Below are 23,368 nucleotides of genomic sequence, written 5' to 3' on the forward strand. Positions count from 1 at the left end.
TCTTACCCAGCCAAGTTTTGAGTATCTCCAAGGAAGATCTCACAAGCCTCTGTAGGCAGTATGTCACAGTGTTTAATCACCCTCCAGGTGTTTTTTTTTTTTTTCTTCTATTCTTATTATTGGAGCCCTCTCTCCAGTGGAGGGTTGCCCAAATTCACACTGCTCCCTTGGGAGCTGTCTTTGGAGTGAACTATCATTGAAATAATACCCATGGATTTTGTCATCAAGAGCATTATTAAAAGCAGTGCAAAACAGGGAGGGAGCTAGCAATTAGACAATTAACCTGGACAATTACAGGTCTAGTGCTGAAGCTTACTTCCTGGTCTGTCAGTATTATAAATATTTCACATAGCTGGACGTGCTTTCTTTAAAGAGGCTGAGTTTATTACTGTTTTTTTGAACCTTGACCCCTACTAGGTCTCTCAAAGGAGGCTGTGGGCCTGGGATTTAGGAACGGATGCCTCAGCTTTGCCCCCTTTTTACTGCATGGGATCAATCATGCATGAGCAAGAGAGATTCCTTTTGAAGCTCCTGCTTAGAATAACAGTAGGGAGCGCTTCAGAAAGCCCAATGGATGTAGCTGTAGGGGGAAGGAGCTGAGCCTAAAGCCTTTCTGCCTCCAGCAGTGGCAAATCCTGAGCTCAGTTCCTACCAAGGTATCAAGATGTGTAGTGAGCCAAGCTGAGTATGGTCTGGTTGCAAGGTTAGCACTAGAGCCGGTCAACTGCTGGCCTGTCTGGTGGGCTACCTTCCTGGTGTTGCAACCACTGGGGACAACGTGGTGCTAATTCCACAGAGATGCCGACCAGCGTCAAGGCACTCGACCTTGTCTGTATGAAGGCAATTTCACACGCCTCCCCATGATGAAAAGCAAAAATTTCCTCCAGTGACTCCCAAGCCAGCTCTCGGATTCTCCTCTGCACCAGCGCTAAGACTTCTAATCCTCAGCCTGGCAGGTGTTGACAAACTGCTTGTAACCCCAGTCATTTAAAAAGCAGAGGGAAAAAAAAAACACGCTAATTCTTCTTATGGAATTAGAGCCAATGTGTAAAGAAATCACCATTAATAGAGCAAATAATAAAAGAGAGGGTTAGCTCTGGTTAACTAGGGTTAGGGTGTTAGGTGGCTGCTGCTGATCTCCTTACAGAAACAAGGTGGATACTTGATTTTTCCTGCAAAGATGGTAGGAGTTGTGGAGATGTCGGTAGTGCTTAGGTGTAGCAGGAAACTTGTGTATGTCAATGGGTTGCTAGAGACTGAGAAGGGGATGAATTTTTAATGAAGAGATATTCACAGAGGTATCACACGACTCAGGGACAGCCCAGTGGCCACATTTTGACCAAAGTGACTGGAACTTGCAGAAAAGTGAGCTGGGCACCTCCAGCAAGCGGGCTCCTGCTGGGAATTAAGCCATGGGGCAACTGCCTTACGGCTTAAAAAAAAATAATAATAAAAATAGTTTAAACCTCCTGTCTCAAGCTTTGCAGCCTGCTCATCTTAACAGCTGCTCCCAGCTGATTTCTGAAGGGCCATTTCCAAACTCATTTCCTAACGCCCCGTCACGGAACCCCAACGACCGCCCCCAACTGCCGCCCCCAACGGCCGGCCGCCAGCCCCGCGCATGCGCTGCAGGCGGGGTGGCCCCACCCAGCGCCCCGCCCCTCACTGTGGCGACAGCTTCTGCGCATTCACGGGGGGCGGGCGCCGTAGGGCGCGCGGGGGGAAGTTTGCGTAACGCGCGGCGGCTCCTGCGCACCCTCCGCAGGGCGGGCGCCGCAGGGGCGCGCGGGAACGTATGTAGCGTGCGCAGCGTGCGCAGCGTGCCCAAGGTGGGGCGTACGCGCTACGCGGCGGGTGCCCCCGCCGGGAGCGGCGCGGCGCGGAGCAGAGCCCGGCCGGGCTCGGCGCCGCCGCGGCCGCCATGTTGAGGCGCAGCAAGGCCGAGGTGGAGCGCTATGTCGCCACCTTGCAGGCCGCTGCGCCTTCGCTGAGAGAGGTGAGTGAGGCGTCGCCGTTTCCCTTGGCCCGGGGGGGAGAGGCGGCCGGGGCCCCGGTTGGCTTGGCTGAGGGTTGGGGTTGGGGTGGCCGGCTTCGGGGGGGGGGTTGGGGGGGGGGTTGGGGCTACCCCTGCCCCGCGGCGCTTCACGGACGGGAGGGGGTTTTTAGCAGGGTTTTCCTCGAGGCCGGTGCGAGGGAAAAGGGGTTTCCTCACGGGAAACGTCGCGGGTCTTTCCTCCGGCCGGTGAGCCCTGGGTTTGCTGTAGGAGGAGCCCGCCGGGAGTTACAGAGCCGTTCGGGTTTGTGGGCCCCTGGTTCCTAACTTCCCGGCGTTACTTCCCTTCAGAAACTGAACTCACAGATAGGCAGCACGCCGCCTTAAACTTTCAGTTTCCTTTACGTGCGGCGCGGTTAATATTTCTGGGCGGCCGCTTCGTGAAGCGGCAGCGTCGAGGGAGGGAGAGCCGGGAGAAAACGGCTCTGCTCTCTGTCACTAGCCGGGCACAGGGGTGAAAAACTCCAAGCGTTCCTATTATAGCTGGAAAATGCTACGCAGGTCTCAGCCGACTGATGCAATTCATGGGGCCCTAATCCTGAAAGATGCCGTTCTGCTGCTCTGAATTGGTTTTATCGCAGAGGCAGAATATTTAGCAGCCTGAATGTGCCCGAGCTAACCATTATACGTTAGGGACTGCATGCAGGGCCTGTGTACACCATCGTTTGTGCCTTTCCCAACAGCAACAAAATTGTCCTGTGACTTTGTTTATTCGACTTGGGTGCTGTTTAGATTAGACGGTGTCAAGTGCATCGCTGCCAGACTCACAGATACTTTTCCACAGTTTTGATATTTCTGGTGGACTCAACAAAAAACATTTCCTCTCCTTTTCTTGTGCTCAAGGCCACTGGATGCATTTAGTTTTGACTTTTGAGCGATGTTTACAACTGACTGTGTCGCACAGTCCACGGTGGAAATAGTTACTGGTTTCCTTGTTGTGTTGATTTCAGAGGGAAGGGTCTTACAAGGCTGCAAGCGTTTATTTTGAGGTTTCTTTTCATCCCTGTATACAAGGTGTCAAGTTTGACTCCACTCTGGCATGTCAGTGCGTCTTTGTGATACCTGAAAATATGGACTGAAGACTAGGAGGCCTGCTTTCATTTAAATTCACTTTTTAAAGTTTTACGTAGATAACTTCAGGGTGGGAGAGGGGTGAAGACTGGCAGTTTGAGTGTGTTTAGAATGTAGACAGTTGTTTAACGTTTTGCACCGTAGACCTAACTACCTCCAGTATTTTGGAGTTCACAAACAAAACCTGCTTTTGATCTGATGTTGGGAGCTCAGATTTTAAATACATGTTATCTAGCTTCTACCTTGAAGTTTTTGCTTGTGACTTTGTAGTTTCATAGCTCATTCCTTTGACTCATTTCCTCCTGCCCGTGCTTCTGCCATCTTGCCCTCTTGCTTGCTCAGTCTTCTGTTTTGCCTTTTTTTTCCACTTTCGTTTCCCTGTTTTATTCCTCCATAAATAACTTTCACCTTTCATCCCCAGAACAAGTGTGTTCAAGTTATCTCAGACTGGTAACATCAGAAATAAATTAATGCATCAATGCATTTTGTATATAAACTGAGAGTAAGTGGGATTTCTTAGTTGAGGAGAAAGCATTGTCTACCTATATTTAAACAGTTGTATGTGACATGTACTAGAGCAGGACTAAATAGCATCTTCTTGTTTAGTCTATCAGATTTAGGGATTCGTTTTGCAACCTTGTTACATTGGGGAAAAAAAACCTGTACGTTAAATGTAGCTGACTCCATTCTTCTACACTCTTTAGTCAGAAGTGTTTATGAGCTGTTACAAGTATTAAGGCTTGTTGCTTGCTTCACCAGTAACCTCAATTTCACGTTAGTAGCCTTCGCCGGTTACTGGAAAAACATTGTTTTCCAAATCCCACATCTTTCAAAAACAAAGCTTTGGATATGAGGAACGGACTGGAGCTGATAACTAGTTATCAAATTCAGTCTCTCAAAAGTATTAGAAGGGTCTTCCTATTCAATTACTTTAAAAGTGTTGTACGTCTAAAACGTGCTTGTCGTGTGTTTTCCCCTTCAGAAATCGTTGAAAGGATTCCTTTTTGCTAAGCTGTATTTTGACGTCAAAGAGTATGATCTTGCTAAAAGGTAACACACGTTGATGTATGCTGTTATTCTGTTCTCTAAAGCATAATAGAAAAGCTAAATGAATATGAAGTAGACTGGAGAAATCAAGATCACTATCATGCTGCTTTAAGGTAGCAGTAGACATGGGTATCAGATGCTGTTTAAATCTTTATAAAACAGCAACTTAGATAAATATCTATGTGATATTGAAAAACTTACCGTTTGAAATGGCTTTTATTCCACTGTATTATGAAGTTATTACAGTTTCTGTGAAGTTATTACAGTTAGAGTTTCTTTTTTTTAATAAACACCAATACTTGCTGGCAAATAAGTAGCATCTGTACATGTAAAAATAATGTTGTTCTGTACTTTAAGGTCCAGACCAGGTATCTAGAACCAACCATGACTGCATTTCCTGTGTCACATGTTAAATTCCTGCTTCAGTTCTATGGAGGCTGGGGGGGAGGACAGAGAGACTCATATTATTGAGGAATATTGATCCTTTTTTTTTTCCTGTTCTGTAGGTACATGTATACATACCTCAGTGTGCAAGAGAGAGATCCGAAAGCACACAGATTTCTTGGACAAATTTATGAAGCTGAGGGCAACACTGAAAAGGCTTTTGGATGTTACAAGGTAAACACTCCACTGACCTCCAATGTCCTGCTTTAATCCATTGCAAAGGGACTTTTAAAATCATGCAGTTCTGGACATTTCTTAAATGCATAAAAGAAAACATATTTGTGGAAAAAGTGTAATATGTATGCTTTCCGTTGCCAAATGCGTATATGATGTACTGCAGAGGGGATTCTTCATTTGACATGATTTGCTTCAGCAGTATTTTTTTTAAGTTGATTCTTTTGTGACCTAGACTGGGTCTTCGTGCTACCTGCTATTAAATTCTTTCCATATCGTACGTTGCCCTTTGGACTAAGGATCTGTGACTGCTGTCGAATTCCCTAGCAGGGGCTCTGATGACAGCAGTAATCTAGTTGCTACTGGAAGACTAGACCTAGGGTGTTTTCTAGTTGTTTGTATTTATTGCTTTTTTTTGGGTTTTGTTTGGGTTTGGGGGCGGGGGGGGGAGTGAGATGGGGCAGGGCAAACATAATTTACATTTATATGCTTGCCCAATGAGAAATTCACCATCAGAATGCCTTTGTTCAGGTTTTAGGGAGGGAGAGGATGTGCTCAACAGTTTTGCTGCCAATACATCCCAGCTTGTCTTAGTGTGTGACTTAATTATATCTTTCTTCAAAAGTGTCCATATGGAGTTAGACTAAAGGTACTTAAGAGTCCAGCTGCCTGCGTATAGCTGGTGGTAGGGGCAGAATAGCTGGCTTTTGCATTTTTGCTCTTCTAAATCTTTTCTTTTCTGAATTTTTGCTCTTTTGAGTTGCAGCAGATGTATCTGGGTGCTGTAAACTAGTGATAAGTTTAGAAACTGAGGTCTTTCTTAATGTATTCAGAAAGTATTTACTAATAGATCTGTCTAATTTGAATACCTGTGTCTTTTCAACGAGTGGTGTAATTCTTTCCTGTTCTGTGTGGATTGCAAGATCAAGTTACCTTTTTTTCCTGACTTTTTTTCCGTGTGTGTGCATGGGGAAAACTAGCGCTCTGTGGATTTGAACCCAGCACAGAAAGATCTAGTGCTGAAGATAGCGGAGTTACCGTGCAATAATGACATCACTGATGAAAGAACAAAATACTGGGTTGAAAAAGCTGCTAAGGTGTTTCCTGGAAGCCCTGCTGTTTACAAGTTGAAGGTAAATGCCAATTTCCAACCTCTGTTCTGTGACTTAAAGAAGCTTCTAGTATCTGACTGGAGCACTTTTCCCGTGTCATCTCATGTAAAACTTCCTGGCTAAATTATTTTAGAATCTTGAGTATTAAATCTAATGGAATTAATATTCTTTAGATTTAATTCTTCTAGAATTTATTCTTCTATTTAAAGAAATGTTAATTTCTTTGCTGTTTGACACTTCTGTCTAGCTTTCAAGAAAACTGCAGCTGCAGGCTCTCATACGCTTCTCAAGGTTTCAGGGTTGACAGTCTTCAAAAATGCAGGGAAATCATGTTAGTAGTCACATCCAAAAAGTTAAGACTAGGTAGGCAGTTCTCTATTTATTGTGTGACTGGCAGGAAGGTGGCAGGCCTGAGAACTCAGACTTCCTTGCTCTCTACGCTGCTTTTTTGTTTTTTTAATTTGGATTAAAAACAGCATAAAGTAAGGAACGCTCTAATTCTCAATTACTGTGTAAATGCCTTCAGTCACACAATCTCACTTTTGCACAGGTATTAGTTTTGTGTAGCACAGCAGCAATGACACCTAGTCTTAAGATGCTTGTTTCAGACAGGCTATTCTGTGTCAGGGTATGCTGTCTTTGAAGCAAATGGTTTCACAAGCTGAACATACCATCCATAAGAGGCAAATTGTTGTGTTTTTTTTGTATTTTAAATGTTTGAGTATTTCTTCAAACTTTGTAATAACTGGAAGCTTTTCAGCTTTAATAGTTTAAGTAATGTAGTCTGTGTGGTGGAGGCAAGAGAATTGTCTCTTAATGCAGTTGTTGAAAAGGCCCACATGCAAGACGAAATATTAACGTGTTGCCTTCATGTTCAATAGGAGCAGTTGCTGGATTGTAAAGGTGAAGATGGATGGAATCAACTTTTTGACCTTATTCAAGCAGAGCTCTATGCAAGACCAGATGATATCTACGTTAACATCAGACTTGTTGCACTGTACCGCTCAAATAATAGGCTGAGAGACGCTGTTTTCCATTGTCAGGAGGCAAAGAAGAAAATACCTTTGCAGTCGAGCTTGGAATGGTGCTCCTGTGTCATAGAGACATTTGAGGTGTGTAATCATATTTTGATATTGTGATAATCTTCCATATCATTTAAACTAGCTTGTGTCTCTTAGTTCATTACACTGACAGCTATTTCTCAAGTGATTTAACTCCTTCAAATGCAAATTAGTGAAACCACTCAAATTACAAAGTACTTCCTTGGAGTTTCCTTCCTAGAGTTAAATGTTACAGAGTTGTTTAGTTTCTAATTTCAGGGACCAAACTGTTCAGGCAAATAGTTCCCTGGAATTTTGCTGTTGGTGAATGTCTCAGTAGTGGAAATAGATTATGCAGTAAATGATAGTGATTTGTTTTGGAGAAGTACTGTCTTTGCCTTTATGGAAGGATGACTGTTCCTTATCCTCTGAACCTTCTTCTTTAGGAATATCTGGAATCTGTACAAGACTTGGAGTCTGATAAAAGTAATTGGAGAACTATCAAGAAAGACTATCTGCTGGCCTATTGCAGCTTTCTTAAAGTGATGCTATCTTCTAGAGATGTTCAAGAATGCAGAGGCGCACTCAAAAGGTATAGTTTTACCTTTTCTGTATTTAAAGCAAAACAAAAAAACCTCTATGAATTGCATGTATTTTTCTAGGTCACAGAACATCTACCAGGCTTCAATTTCACTGTGTAACCAGTTTGTGGATGGGAGAGGAGACTCTCTGTTTTAGAATAAAGAAAGGTTCCTAATAGGCTTGAGCCCCAAGCTATAAGCCTTGTTTGAGTAGTCAGCACATAACCATGGGGAAGACCCAATATTATCTTGGGTCAATTACCTTTTTGCCATTCAGTAAGAGAATGTTCTGTACCTCAGCAACTATCTCATTAAAATTTCCCAGATGCTTGTATATCAGCTTTGTCCTGGTCAAGTTAACACAACACATGTTGAAATAATGAAGAATTTTAGGCATATAATATAATTGGAAGGGAGGAAGCTGCCTGCAGTAAGAACATTCACCTTCAGAGAAAACTGGATAGTGTTTCAGGGCTAGCTGGTTTCAAGGCGTACCATCTGTGTCACAGCTGAAGTAGTACAAAACAATGTTTGTAGCCAATTTGTTGGTGAAGAGCCATGTTCCCTTAGATCTACCTTCTCTTCTTTCTTTTACCTTCTCTGGAGATATTCAAGACCCATCTGGACGCCTACCTGTGCAATTTGCTTGAGGGAACCTGCTTTGGCAGGGGGGTTGGGCTCAATGATCTCTCGGGGTCCCTTCCAACCCCTACAATTCTGTGATTCCCTTTGTCACTAACTTCTATTGACATAGCTTTGTTTCTCGCTTAAGTGATGATTGTTACCTTTTTTAAAACAATGTTCTTCAGTCTGCTCTTCTTGAATGAGTATATGAAGCAATACAGGCAATGGTTGAGGAATAGGTAATGTCCAAATATGTCCCCCCCCGAACATTGACCATAAACGTGTGGTTGTTCTTCTAACATTTCGTTAGAGTCCTTCAGGGTACCTAGATCTGAAGCACTTCTAGATCATGGCAACGCTAACAGCTATTATAGTTTTGTCAGGTTACTGAAAGTGTTGACTGTTTATTGGAAAGCCACTCCTGAGTGGAGACTATTTACTGGCCTGCAGCTATTCAGATTGCTGCGGTACCTCTTATTTGGAAGAACCAGTCTAACTGTATTTTGGTCTGTCCTTTTGGTAAGTGAAGTGAATTTTACTTCAATAAACAAAGTTGAGAGCTTTGGGAGTTTGAGACGGTTATTCTGCCTTCTAGTTGACTCATCAAGTTACTTGATTCACAGTTAAATAACGTTGTCCCCAAACGTGCTATAGCTTTTACCAGGACTTTGCTCAGAATGAGTCTTTTCTACATTTTAGTCTTGATGGTGTGCTTCACTCAGTGAAAACCTATGTGAGTGGGACTGACGAGTTGTCTCATACCTTCATCGAAGTGAAAGGACAGTTATACATGCATGCTGGAACTTTGCTACTGAAAATGGCTCAGCACAGTGAGGCACAGTGGAAAGAGGCGTGTGAACTGGCAGCACTGTGTTACATGATAAGTTTCCAGGTAAGTTGTTTTTCAGTGTATGCCTTTAGTTGATGCAGTTCTTGGAATGCTCTGTTAAACATTTGTATTCTGAAAATTAACTAGTGTTTGTAAGACTCCCTCCTCACCAAATCTTATTATTCCACAATTCTTTAAAAGATTTCAAATGGCATCACTAGAATAAAAGTGTATCATCAACTGCTTTTCTTGTCAAAAGTAAATTGACTCTTAAAGGCTAATGAGTGTGTTTCCCACAGTCTGTTCTTTTCTGCAATACAGCTGAAAACATAATGAATAGTAAATTTATTGGTGTAGGGAGGGAAGAGGATGAACTGAGTAACTCCCTTATTCTTGCGTAGACAGCAGAACTAAAAAGGTGTGCTATTGTGTGCTATTTGCAAAAGATACAGTTGCCCACCTCATATTTTTCAAGGGATGTGTTATATAGTACCTTCAGAATTGATGCTCTTTTTCTTAAGTTTTCTTGTGCTTGTTTCCTAATTTTTGAGACTAATTTAAGTGATCTGCTTTGTATAGTAAAGAAGCTATAACAATTCTTCACCAGGTTCCTAAACCAAAGTCAAACCTAATAAAAGAGGAGCATACTGGACAAGATACCCTGGAAATGTTGGCCTGTGATCGGAAAAGCCAGTCTGGTAATGAAAAATAATTAAAATCCCTTAGTTACGTTTCAGTCTTATGAATAGCTACTTTAAGAATCAAGTAACTCTTGTTAAAGAATACACTTTGTGTCTTGAAATGCAATAATACTCTCTGGATTCTGACTCCATATGAAATGCAAAACAGTAGTTTGATCCTGACATCTAATGTTTTCTTCCTCCTCTTCAGCATGGTGGTAGACTTCATTCTTTCTTTTCAAGTGAGCTTTTTCTTCTTTTTATCTCAAGGACACTGAGGTAGAATTGAACTTTTTAGCATTTCCTAATCTGAAAATGCTTTCTGCCTGCTGATTCTATTTTACAAGTTTACAAGTATTGTTAGCCCAAGCATAAAATACTATTGTTGCTCCATCCTTTCCATTCCCTTATTTGTTCATCAGGTTTGCTGTTTCTGTTGCTAAGCTTAGGCAGGCTTTCAATCTACATGCTCTATAGCCCCTAGATGAAAACAAACAAGAAAAAACAACAGAACAGTAAACATCAGGTTGAATTGTTCCAGAATGGATTTTGATAAGATCAACTCCAACTTGTATTACAGCTGCTTATTTTTGAATACAGTTGCAATGCCCCTAGAACAATAATTTAAAAAAAAACAGTCTTTGTAAATCCAGTTGTCCAGGAAAACAAATGCCTTGGGACTGGTGTCACTAAAGGCTTGGAAAGCCTATGTGCTGAAACACTGACCTAATTACAGGGAGAATATAACTTACCAATTTGTGGGTTTCATAAGGGGAAATCTTGATTCTCAGCCTTCCGTAGCAAGAACAGCCCACTGTATCAAATACTACTTTCCTTGATTAAGTTCACTGTTTATCTATGTGAAGTGATATTTTTGTCTTCTAGGTCATATGCTGCTGAAATTGAGCCATGGCAAAGAAGACTTCCTGAAAGAGGTTGTGGAATCTTTTGCAAACAAAAGCGGTTCATCTGTGCTGTTTGGTTGTCTCTTTGAGAATGGAGCTTCCAGAGAGAGGTCTTTCCTTGGTACGGATGATATTGGAAATGTCAGTATGCAAGCACCAGTGCAAGAGGAACTTCATAAATACGATCTTGGTAAGAGGTGTTACTTTCTGAAACTCAGCATAAACATGACTGTCTGTACCAGAGAGTCTTCTAGAAATACTTCATATTGCAGTAAGAGACAGCCATACTAGCTGTTCAGTGTTGCCCTAATTACTCCAAAAGAGTGATACGTAAGGAGTTTCAATTTATGCTGTAACATGTTGCTGAGAAGCAGTATTGTTATGCCTGGTTCTTAAGAATTTGTCACATACTTCCCTACTTCTATCCTTTCTGTGTTTTCTAGTCTGTTCTGATCCATTTTCATTTGCTGCTGCCTGTTTAGTTCTTTGTGTTTGTACATCGATAAGTGTCAATGGGAAGGCAGGTCTCTCTTCCTATGTAACCTATGAATACAGGTTACGGGCACAAAAATAAGGTAACTTTAGGAAGAATTGCAAACTAGTAAAAACTTCTTACTTTTGAACTTGACTTGATGATGAAGTCTGGCTTTGAATTTTGGTGTAACAAGGTTAGAGTACTAGTAGTTTTTTTACCTAGCTGATAATTTTTAGAAACTTTTAGGCTGTTAAATCTTTTCTGTGTACTACCTAACTCTCTGTTAAGTAATTTTAGACAATAAGGCTTACAGTCCTTTATCTTAAATAGCTAAAATAAAGCTTATACTACCACAACCTCTCATAAGCAGTTTATTTGTAGTGTTTTTTGTTATGTATTTTAAAACAACGAAGGTCTGTGCATGTTGCATGCAGGCTAAAGATTTTCCCTGTTAAAGAAATAAGTGCAAAAACATAATTGCAAAAAAAAGTCTGGCTTTAAGTTAGAAATTAAGTGTTCAAGCTATTTTAACATTTAACATTGCTGAAGATAGAGATTTCACGAGCATTACAGAACTAGAAAAGCTGCAGTACTTCTGTTTAATGCATTAGTTTAACCTGCTGCCTCAAAATGAAGAGTTTAAAATTTAAAATTCTTATGTACTTCAGTGGAAATGTTATCTCCATTCTTTGCTTTGACAGAAAAGCTAAAGTATTAATACATTTGGCTTGTGCACTCCTATGAAGTAGATGCTGCTTCTTCGAAAGCTATTTATATAATATAAATAGATGCCAAAATCACTTCAAGAATGCTACATCTTACTTTTAAAATGCTTATTTCCAACTTAGATGGAGGCAAAAAGATGGGAAGAGATTGCTAGGAAGCTCCTTCAGTGTGATATATATACTAAAACTCTACTTTTCATATAACGAAACCCGGCTTCGATCAGATGTTAGTCTTCCTAACTAGGATGCAGATATTAACTTCCTACAACTTTGTTTTTGCATAGGTGCTGTTCGAATGCACCGTGGTAGTCTCCAGCACCTCGTGTGGCTTTGTTTGCAGTGGATCTTAATGTCAGTGTTACCCCCAGTGCGCAGATGGCTAAAACAACTTTTTCACTTGCCCCAAGAAACATCAAGACTAGAGACAGATGCTCCTGAATCCATTTGCCTGTTAGACCTTGAAGTAAGTAAATTTTCCATGTTCTTAAATGTACTATACAATTTAAGAGTTTTGGTATCTAATACTTTTTATTTATTTATCTTTTATTTTTACAAAAACAGGTATTTCTGCTTGGAGTGGTATTCACTAGCAACTTAGAATTGCAAGAGAAGTTTAACGCTCACTACAGTGCACATCAGCCTCAGTTCTTACCATTGGCAGTGTGCAAGCAGCTCTATACTGAAAAGCAAAGAGCCTGGTGGGATGCCGTTCGTACTATTACGCACAGAAAAATAATGTAAGGCTTTTTAAGTTTGGAAATATTCGAAACGAGTTTTTAGTAGCTTCTGCAAGGGTGTCATGAATTGATCCCCATAGATTGTGTGTAAAATTCATTTTTCTTGATGTATTTTGGACATTGAAGTCTTACTGCTGGAGGGGCTTGAGACACTTAAGAACTTTCTAAAAATGGGGTTTTCATTTCTAATAATGCATTTTTAAGCTAGATGTAGGTTAGGACTAAAAAAGATGAAAAAAAAAAAGAATACTAACTGTGGAATATTTCTTCTGATATGTAGGCCAGAAACATCAGTAAAACCGAGGCTTGTAGTACAGCATGGAATAAGTACTCTGCGAGCACTGGATAAACATGGCCTTCAACCTGCCTTAATTATATACTGGGCAAAAACACTGCAAAAAACCGTAAGCTAAAATTATTTTAAAATATGTATAATCTGATGTTTTTTCTCTTATTTTGTGAACTAAACAGTAGATAAAATCAGATGAGAGAACTGTGGTTAATTTTGCCAGATAAGTTACTTGCTATAGTCGCCCTAGTGAGTTCTCTATCCCTCACTACTCTCTTAATGCTACTTTTAACTGTAGTGGTATTTTCTACCTGTATGTTACATAGCTCTGTAGAGAGGTCGCCTGAGGTTTGTCACAAGTATTAGAGAAGATACTAATTGCTTCAGAGAACAATATGTATGAATAGCAATGGGTTTGAATTTGTTGAGATGACCTGCTTTTATTCCCTTTTCTTCAACAGGGTATTAGCCTTAACTCCTTTTATGACCAGAAGGAATACATTGGACGAAGTGTTTACTACTGGAAGAGAGTCTTGATTATGCTGGAAGTAGTCAAAAAGAAGAGAAGTATTCCTGAACCTACTGATCCTCTCTTCAAACATTTCCGTAGACTTGACATCCAGGTACAGATTGATTAATCTAAAATTGAAGTAAGAGGGATTATATCACAAAAATTTATTGTGTGTGTGTATGTTGGTTGGGGTTTTCTTGCATTCTACGGCTCTATGGTGTTACTAATATAATATCATTAACAGTGATACTTGGTAGTAACTGCATGTCTGATTAAAGGCAGGGGAATCTCTCCTTATAACTTTATTTTTAATTTTAAAACTCTATTTGATTGGAAGACACTGAACTCCCTTACTACCAACTTTCTTTAAAAAGTGTTTTCCTTGTATTACAGGAATAAAAAATTAGTAATATCATTAACCTCCGCCTGCCTGATTATTTAGTGGCGTTCACATGCACTTTCTGTTCCAAGTATCGAGTTAAGTATGACTCGTCTTTTGCTTTGTAGGTCTCGCAGGTTACAGTCTATGAAGAAGAGGCACGTATAGCATTTGCAACATTGGATGCAGTTGATGGCAGAACTGATGATGCTTTGTTAGCATTTGAAGCTATTAAGAATGTCGTTTCATACTGGAATCTTGCTATAGTAAGTTCATAAATTTCATTACCCGCAAATGCTTTTTCTTCACTTGCATTCTGACTGATTCTAATTAATGTGCATATTGTTAGATCTTCCAAAGAAAGGCAGAGGAGATTGAGAATGATGCCATGATGCTAGAAGAACAAGAAGAACACAAAGTCTGTCTTTTTAAAAGCAAGCATTATCTAATGAAGATCTTAGACGAAAGCTCCTCTGATGTGTCAGTAACTGAGAAAGTAAGTAATTCTTGCTTAAAAGCTTGTTTCGAGAGATGCATTGGTTTATGTTACTATTTTAAAATGAAACCATTTGCATTCAAGTCAGATTTTTTAGACCAGACTTTACTTAAAGGCAAGCTAAACTTATTTTTTCCCACATGACAAATAACCTGCATAACTCTAGTGGGCTAGTACATTCTGGGAAACTTCTGTAAGATACCAGATCGTGCAGTGTTCTGACTACTCTGTGGTTGACAGCTTCTTTGCCAACAAATAGCTTTTGCCCATTATTTTCTTACAGAGGTTAACAGTTTCCAAATAAAATTTAAAGCTTACATGAATTGTTCTCCTACATTAACTTTGATTTGGAGCTTTGCTGAAAAAACAGTATTTCTGATCAGAACGTAGTCTCCTTCTCTGAGGAAGAATGCAATCATGACTTGCATTTCCAATAACTTTCTAGCTGCCGGTATCTGTTGAAACTGTGAGGGAAATGTTGGACGCAGTGATTCAGGAACTCGGAGAGAATGATGAAGAGGCAAGTCTTGCCTTCGGAAATGACCTGTCACCAGCTGTAGATTCAGAAGTGAAATATTCCACTTCACTGTCTAATAACTTCTCTGTCTCACCATCTAAGAGCTACAAGGTACATTAGCCAGTTATTATTTTAGGGAAGTGTTATGTTTGAATAAAAATTCAATAGGTTAAATGAACTTTTCTTCTGCTCCCCAGTTTTCTCCTAAAAATCCCCCTCAGTGGGCAGAAGGTCACAGATCTATACTTCAAATGATCTGTCAGCAAGTGGAAGCTTTAAAGGTAAACGACTTTGTAAAGTTAAACAATTTTGTCACCATGTTCAATGCAGATCAGCTCATCTTGTTGTTATAGTAAGGACTCTGATCCTAGCCTAGCAAGCTAACATTAGTTCATGCTACCACATAACTCAGTGAAAATATCTTTGTAAACATCTACCTAAAATGAGTGCAAGAGTAAAACTTGTTGCCTAAAAACCCCAATTCAGGACTCAGGCAGGGGTATGGAGGCAACCCTTCCAAGGACTGTGTGTGCAGAAAGAGTTCTGCTATCATCAGCTTGGGTATCATCCAGTTGGTTCTGGGACTTTTATTTCTGGCTTTAGAAAACACTCCCAGCATGCTGTATAGCATGAACAGATCTTGGATTATTCCAACAGCCACCTCTTGATTTTTTTTTCAGAGTTTGAACATGATTGTAATTAGGGTAGGTATCGCTCCTTATGCTTTCTTCTACAAATACCAGTGTTATACACTTACATTCTCTTAATTGAAACACTGTCTTAATAGAATGAGATGCAAAAAATGAAACACAACAATTCCAACTCGAATGTATCATCTCGTTGGCCTGGTGAAATCTATGGAACAGATATTTTGTCAGAGAGCTATCAGAGAGCACAAAATCTTCATGAAGCTCCATTAACAGGTAAGTTGTTGCTGAAATCTTAATTAAACACTTAGCTAAACTGAGGTAGACTCGTTAAAATATTGCAGAAATATTTTAAGGTTCATAACTAAAACTGATCTCGGGAAAATCCATTCAAAACTACAAAAAAGGATATAAACTCTTCTGGTGTTCATTTTCAGTTGCTACTACTGGCCCATCTGTTTACTATAGCCAGTCACCTGCCTATAACTCTCAGTATCTTCTCAGAACTGCTGCGACCAATGTAACACCAACAAAGGTAAGGATGAATGTATCCGTTCAATCTGTTCCTACTGGTCTATAGAAAAGAGTGATTTTGATTCTTGTCTTGAATGACTGCTTGTAGTTGAAAGTTACTGCATTCCACAGATAGCATTTGTTAAAATGGAGGTAGCTGATGGTTGATCTTTCTGCTTTTTCTTTGTAATGTGGGGATCAGGCAGAGCGGCCAGCAAAACTGGTCTGTAAATGTGTTAGTGCGTGTCCCCTACTGGGTATGTGTGATGGCACTTAATTTTTTTCCCAAAAGTAGTATAGGAAAGGAGAATTTTGCTTATCAAAAAAAAAGAGCCTCAAAAACACCAAAGAGCCCATTCATATTTTGCTCCTCTTCAGTGCTTGTTTTCAGATGCCATTCAAGATTTAAAATAATCAGTTTAAGGCAATCTCATAAGTTAAAGTCTAAACTAACTTTAAAACACGCACTGTTTTTAAGAGTGCATGTCTGCGTGGGCTCTAGCATAGTAATACCTTGTTCTGTCACCATAACAAGAAAAGTAATTGCCTTCCGCTATTTCTTTAGGCACCTGTCTATGGCATGAACAGACTTGCACCTCAGCAACATATATATGCTTATCAACAAACAATCCATACACCACCTCTGCAAAACACTTCTGCTTGTGTGTTTCCCCAAGACCTATATGGCACATCTTTGCGTTTTGATGGTCCTGGGATCATTTCTCCTCGTGGGGCTGGTGATTACTATAATTACAGTGTTCCACAGGCAAGCACAAATCCACAGCTACCTGGACCTGGCTATTTCACAAAGCCTTCAGTCACACCAACAGCTTTAAAATCTGCAGAATCAAAAATGATAGAATTTCCAAAATCTAAATTTGGACAGCCAGGAACAGTAGAAGGGTCAAAAACACGTCTGCCAACACCAGCACAGTCAAGTCAACCAACAACTTTTAAATTCAACACTAACTTCAAGTCTAATGATGGAGACTTTACCTTTTCTTCTCCTCAAGCTACAACACAGCCTGCTAATGCAGTTTTTAACAGCAGTGAAAGCCTTTTGGGTCTTCTGACATCTGATAAACCTTTACAAGATGATAGATACGCTGAGCAAAAACCAGTTAACAGCCACCCAACTGGTCAAAGAAATGTATTCAACTTCGGTAATAAACATATTTCAGGCATCCCTTTTACAGAAGGCATGGCACAGAATGCACGTAAAAACTTGGCTTTTGAGAGGAGTGATATGTTTAGTTTCCAAGAACCAAGCAAGTCTTTATTTATGACTTCAACTTCTGATTTGGCCAATAAAAGTCATGAAACAGAGGGAGGAAGCACCCTCGGAGATGAGAATGATGATGGTCCTCATTTTGATCCAGTGGTGCCCCTTCCTGACAAGATTGAAGTAAAGACAGGTGAGGAAGATGAAGAAGAATTCTTCTGTAACAGAGCCAAACTGTTCCGTTTTGATGCAGAATCTAAGGAATGGAAAGAAAGGGGTATTGGAAATGTGAAAATACTGAAGCATAAAGTATCTGGCAAATTCCGTCTCTTAATGAGACGGGACCAAGTACTGAAAATCTGTGCAAATCACTACATAAATACTGATATGAAATTAACTCCAAATGCTGGATCGGACAGGTCATTTGTATGGCATGCTTTGGATTATGCAGACGAGTTGCCAAAACCAGAACAGCTTGCAATTCGGTTTAAAACACCAGAGGAAGCAATGCTTTTCAAAAGTAAGTTTGAGGAGTCACAGAACATCCTAAAAACCCTAGGATCAAATGTTGACACATCTGTGGCTCAGACTAGTGAGACTACTGCAAAAGAAACGACAAGTCAGGATATCAAGAAGTCTAATGGATCGACCTCAGGGACCCTGAACTCTGTATTTCAGTTTCCAGAAGATGGAGTGACCAGTGAACCTGGTAACAAAGTCAGTCTTAAATCTGTTCCAACTGCATCTGCCCTTCCAACTTTCTCATTCAGAAAGGAAGCTCAGGAAACCTTTTCTTCTGGTGGGTTTGGACAGTCACTCCTGAAGAAGGATCAATGGGAATGTAAGGTATGCTTAGTTCCAAATGAAGCAACTGCAAAGAATTGTGTATCGTGCCAAAGCCCAAATGCAGATGCGTGGCAAACACATGGCACCCCATCAACTGAATCTGCTCCAAGTTTCAAAGCCACCGGTAACACTGTGCAGGACAAACTTGGATCTGCCTTTGCTAAAAAGGAAGGTCAGTTGGATGGCAGCATCCGTTCTGTGAGAAATGAACCTGTTGCCTCCCAGAATCCAAGCAAAATGAATACAGAAGCATCTCCTCAAGTTTCTTTTAAATTTGTATTAGATGCTCCAAAAACCATTCAAAATGACTTAGGAACTCCTTTTTCTAAAAAAGGTCAGTGGGACTGCTCTGTAGGCCTAGTCCAAAATGAATCCAATGATGAAAACTCTCATTCTTGCCAGAATCCTAAATCACAAAGTCAACCAAATGTGCCTGTGTCTACTGCTCAGGCACTTCCTGCTACCAGCTTCAGTTCTGTTGCTGATGCAACTGCAACTAAGCCACAGAAGAATACATTTGCGGAGCTTTTTGCTAAAAAGGAAGGTCAGTGGGATTGTAATACTTGTTTTGTAAGGAATGAAGGTTCTTCACCAGCCTGTGTAGCTTGTCAAACACCAAATCCATCTGGTAATTCTGTTAGTGATGCTTCATCAACATCTACTTCTGATTTGAAAAGTAAATTATCTGAACCTGCCAAAGGACAACTAGGAACAGGTTTTAAGTGTGATTTCTTAGGAAAAGGCTTTAAGTTAGGTCATGCCGAGCAAGGCAAGACACCAGCATTTACGTTTCAAATTCCTGCTGATTCTGAAGTGAAGTCTGCAAAGGAAGGATTTAACTTTTCCATGTCAGTGCCTCCAAGTGGATTTAAATTTACCATACAGGAACCTAGCAAAAATGCCACTAAGAAAGATGATCCATCCAAAGAGTGTGCAGCTGGCTTCTTAAAAAATGATGATGAAAACTTTGCAGATGGAGAACGGAAAGTCGAGCTTCTAGCTGTGCGATTCAAACAGCAAGACGTGGCAGACTCATTTAAGCAGATTTTTGATGAAGCAAAGAATGCCCAAGAGAAAGGAACACTGATAACACCTCTTTATTCTCGTGCCAATACACCAAAAGAATCTCCATGTGGCAAAAATGCTGTAGCTGTACTGGAAGAAACTACTAGAGAAAGAACCGACCTCAGCCATGGCGATGATACTTCTGAGGTAACTGTAGAGGCCTCAGAGGTGTCGAGCACATCTGAAACGCCGACAAAAACAGTGGTTTCTCCTCCGAAGTTCGTATTCGGATCTGAATCTGTCAAGAGCATTTTCAGTAATGAAAAGTCAAAGACATTCACATTTGGAAATACTTCGGCCACTGGTTCTCTCTTTGGGTTCAGCTTTAATTCTCCAAGAAAAGGCGAAGGCAATATTCCAGCATCGCAGAAGGAAGTAGCTGGACCAAGAAGCTCCAGTGCACTGCAGAAGCCTCAAGACAGCAAGGCATGCAACTTGGCTACTTCGACACATGATGGGCCCGCCAACTTCTCATTTAGAATTGTGGAAAAAGGTGAGCGTCCTTTGAACTAATAATTTTTTTCAGCTATGCAACTTACTAAGCAGTCATCTCTTAATGCTACTCACATAACTTTTTTTGTCTCAATAATATATCTCTTTTTCTTTCCAGCATACTTTCTTCTCTCCCCTTCTTTTGAGGAGGGGGGAGTGAGGGGAGGGGTTGTGGTGGGTTAGCTGCCCAGCAGGGTAAAACCACCACACTAGCATTTTAATGGTATGGTACTTCTCTTTGATTTCATGCACTGCTTCCTACCATTGCAAGACTGTTTAACCAGATGATAGTATATAATTTGCATACTAGTCTCAGATTTATGAAGACAAACTGTTTCTTAACTAAAGTATAATAAAGTGTGGTGGCAGAGATGTTAGCTACAGTTTATTCAGGTGAGTACGGTAAGCTAGTATAGCATTAAACATGAATTTTCCTACTGTGACACATAACTACAGAATGCTTCCAAAGCATAGGTAAGTGTGTTTTCCCCTCTTTAAAAGTACAGTTAAACACTTACATCCAAACAATTTATTTTTTAGGATTTAATTTTAGCCTTTTTAAATCTAATCCAATGGCCTTTTGGACAAGCACACCTTCCTTGCAACCTGACAGTAAAGGTATTTACACGCTGCACTGAATGTGTGATAAAAACACTTTAGCAGGCATGGACAGTAACCCAACTGTAGCACAGCAGTTGGCTTAGTAATCCTTACAATTAACATGCATGCTGGAAGAGAGTACTTAAAATTCTGTGTCTGACTACTGTATTTGTCAGGTAAGAGAATGCCTTTGATGTGTGAGCACGATGGATGGTCTTTTTTTATGCTTTTGGCTGTTGTTTGCCTTACTTTTTAAGGGTATTTAGAAACCTGCCTTGCACTTCACAGTTTTACTGAACACACACACGCTGCATCTATAAAATTCTCTTTTAGTAAAGGAATTATATTCTTTTTTTTATTTTTAAAGTGTGACTCTCTTCCCACCTGAGGTCTTCCACTTCAGTGAAATATGCTTGAAGATTTCTAGACATGTTAACTAGTAAAACTTAAAATATATTCAAGTTATGTGCTGGAAATGCTTAATTCAGTTTCCTTATTATCAATGTTAACTTCTGCAATTTTAAAAACAAGGCGTAGGCAGAGATGAGAGAGCCAAATTTAGCTACTGTTTACATGTACGTGCTTCATGTATAATACGAAGTCCACCTTAGCTAGCCAAAAAGCTTTTGCTGATGTAACCATCTTGTTTACATGCAGAACCCTTAACCAAAATTACACCTTACAGCTTGATTGTGTCATCATAAGATGTTAAAAACAGTACTTCTCCTAAGTTAGGCTTGCTGGAAGCATACTCAAGCTAGTGCAGTTATGCAAGAGCAGTTTAATTTTCAAAAACAAATTTTTATTGTAGCTTGCACAAGATAGTCTTCTAAAGTTAGTGTCTTAGACTGTTAAAAACTGTCAAAGTCATTTCAAACACCGTTTTTCCAGCTTAGTATTTCTAGAGAAGCTATTCTTATTCAAACGCTGAACTCATGTCCACCTTCTGCATATCTGATTGAGAGTCAAATGTTCTGTGTTTTTAGGCATCCACGAGTCTATTAATAATTTGATTTCATTTTCATCATTGAATGTCCATAAAATAAAGTGAATTAGCATTCTGAGCTAATGCATAAATGCAAGAACTCTTGCTGCCTTGAATTCATTTTGTTTTTATATTGGGAACAGGGAAGGTGTTTTAAAGAAATGAAATAAAAAATCATATGCCTTTCTGGTACTTCAGACAGTTCTTCATTTCTGCTTTCCTGATAACTAGGGTATGGTTATATACCTTGCTTTGTTTACAGTTGGTGTTACCTTCAGTGTAGGTTTTGGTTTTGGTTTTGAGCTCTGACTGGCTTAATAGCAAATGACTTTAAGTCCTGTCCGAATTAGCTTTTCAAGTCTACATAAATATAATTTGAGTTTCTCATGGGGAACATCTTTCAGGGAATGGTTTCTGAGTTTTGCTAGGGCAATGTTCAAAAGAAATTTAACCTCATAAGTCATTTTCCATTGAGGTGCGAAACAACTAGTTTTTTCTTAGCTTTTTCTTTGGCTCTTCTCATGAGCTTTTCTCAAGTATTTTAACAATTTTAATTCATAGTTAAGTCAATTGCATGTGTTAAGTTTTAAACTTCAGTATTTTTATATTTAGCAGATACTCGCTGATATGTATGGGGGGACAAAACAATTATTGTGACTAGCTAGATATTTACATCTACATGATCTTTATATCAAAGACGAAATAAAAGCAAAAATGTAATACATCAGTGAAACTGCTTCCAACTGTTGTGCGCGGTATTGCTCTTTCTGTTCCTTCCATATACTAACAACTGTGTGGATTTTTTTCCCCGAGTAGAAAGCTGTATCATCCCAAAATCAACAGCCTTTTAGGAATATACTGTATGTGTGCATGGCACTGTTTTCATCGCAGCCTGTGAAAATACATTTAATCTGTTTGCAGCAATTTTAAATAAGCAAAGTTAACTTTCTTGTGGAGAGGCTGAGTAGAAACTGATTTAAGTGATCCCATGAACATCTCGCTCAGTCTTCATATTCTGAGGGCAAATGCACATTGTAATCCTTTCTGTTGCTCAAGTGTTCTGTCACTTCAAGTGGATGTTTGGATTGCTGGGATTGTAATCAGTGTTTGATCAACGTGTGAAGAACTTTACCTGTGTATTGATCTGAACTGACTTCTTGACGTTTGTTTTATTCAGTTTTTATATTTACTCAACCAAAGTGAGACACTTGCTTAACTAATCTGAATGAATAAAGCATGTGCTAGCAGGCAGCATACCTGCCTACCTTTGTAACACAGTACTGCATTTACTTTATACAGGCTCAGAAGAGCTATTGAGATAAGACTGCTGGCTATGAGTTTGAGCTTCTCTCTATGCTATATTAGGAACCTGAAGTGATTGACTCCCCTTGATTAGAAGTTAATCAGCTGGGACAAATGTGGAGCAGGCAACACTGCAAAAGCACTTATAATTGAACTGGGGCTTAGAACTTCGAATGCTGCTTTTATTCTAGTACTACTTAGGTTGCTTTTACTCTGCTGGAAGATACAAATGGGAAAGCTACTTTTAAAAAGCAGCTTTATTTTAATATGTCAGTTGTGCCAGAGTATCGGGGCATGTCTAGGAACACTAAATTTATCTTCTCTCCCTGTCTCTTTTTGCAGAAATGAATGTCAAAATGCTTGAGCAGGAAAATCAGTGTTCCTCAGGAACTGATTAATTCCTAGCTGAAGCTTTAGGTTCCACCTTGACTACGTTGTGCCACAAAGCTGGCGAATATTTTATTATGAAAAGAACAGTGAGCTTTTGAGAGCCCACTTCAAATTCTGCTGACTATCTTAGTGCAGACCTCTAGTGCAGTATGTTATTGTGTTATCAAGTGGGCTGACTTATTAAAGCAATCAAATGATTCTTGGAAACAGATGATATATGGATATTGATGTGCTTATGGGGTAATTCTTATTAATAGTTAACCAGTGTGTTTCTCTTAAGCCTTTACTTTGTAAATTACCCCTCTAAACAAAAACAAGTGAAAGGAACTCCACATGTGACCCTTAAACTGATGCATCCTTCCTCTTTGCTTCTATTCTATTATGCATAAAGATGTGAGATTATTAGCTTTAACCTTCGATTATTAGTGTTTATTCAGTGAAAGTGGAATAGGCAATTTGATGTTGAAGGAGAGAGCAGAAGAAATTGTATAATAAAATCAGCAATAGTATTTGTCCTTGCTGGGAAAGCTAGTTAAACTTTACGCTGATAGCAGTATTTTGTTATTCCAGTAACGTGAAGCTATGAGATTACTCTTAAAACACTAAAAGTTTCAGCA

General features: G+C 39.8%; 2 protein-coding genes across 3 annotated transcripts in view; one reads left to right on the forward strand and one right to left on the reverse strand.

The window, feature by feature from the left end:
- The window catches only part of EDAR (ectodysplasin A receptor), a 144,301-nt gene that overhangs the window by 90,728 nt on the left and 30,205 nt on the right, over positions 1-23,368 (reverse strand). The window lies entirely within an intron of this gene.
- On the forward strand, positions 1,690-19,690 carry LOC308185395 (E3 SUMO-protein ligase RanBP2-like). Its single transcript, XM_080573401.1, has 20 exons — positions 1,690-1,996; positions 4,107-4,174; positions 4,678-4,789; positions 5,770-5,922; positions 6,783-7,013; positions 7,388-7,533; positions 8,846-9,038; positions 9,583-9,673; positions 10,541-10,750; positions 12,045-12,223; positions 12,322-12,497; positions 12,778-12,901; positions 13,248-13,409; positions 13,805-13,942; positions 14,026-14,172; positions 14,618-14,800; positions 14,887-14,970; positions 15,477-15,612; positions 15,774-15,871; positions 16,415-19,690. Exons 1-20 carry the CDS (start codon positions 1,922-1,924, stop codon positions 19,493-19,495), a joined length of 5,787 nt encoding a protein of 1,928 aa, XP_080429527.1. The 5' UTR covers positions 1,690-1,921; the 3' UTR covers positions 19,496-19,690.

The sequence above is a fragment of the Anser brachyrhynchus genome (assembly GCF_964034855.1).
Source record: "Anser brachyrhynchus genome assembly, chromosome: 1".
Lineage (NCBI taxonomy): Eukaryota > Metazoa > Chordata > Aves > Anseriformes > Anatidae > Anser > Anser brachyrhynchus.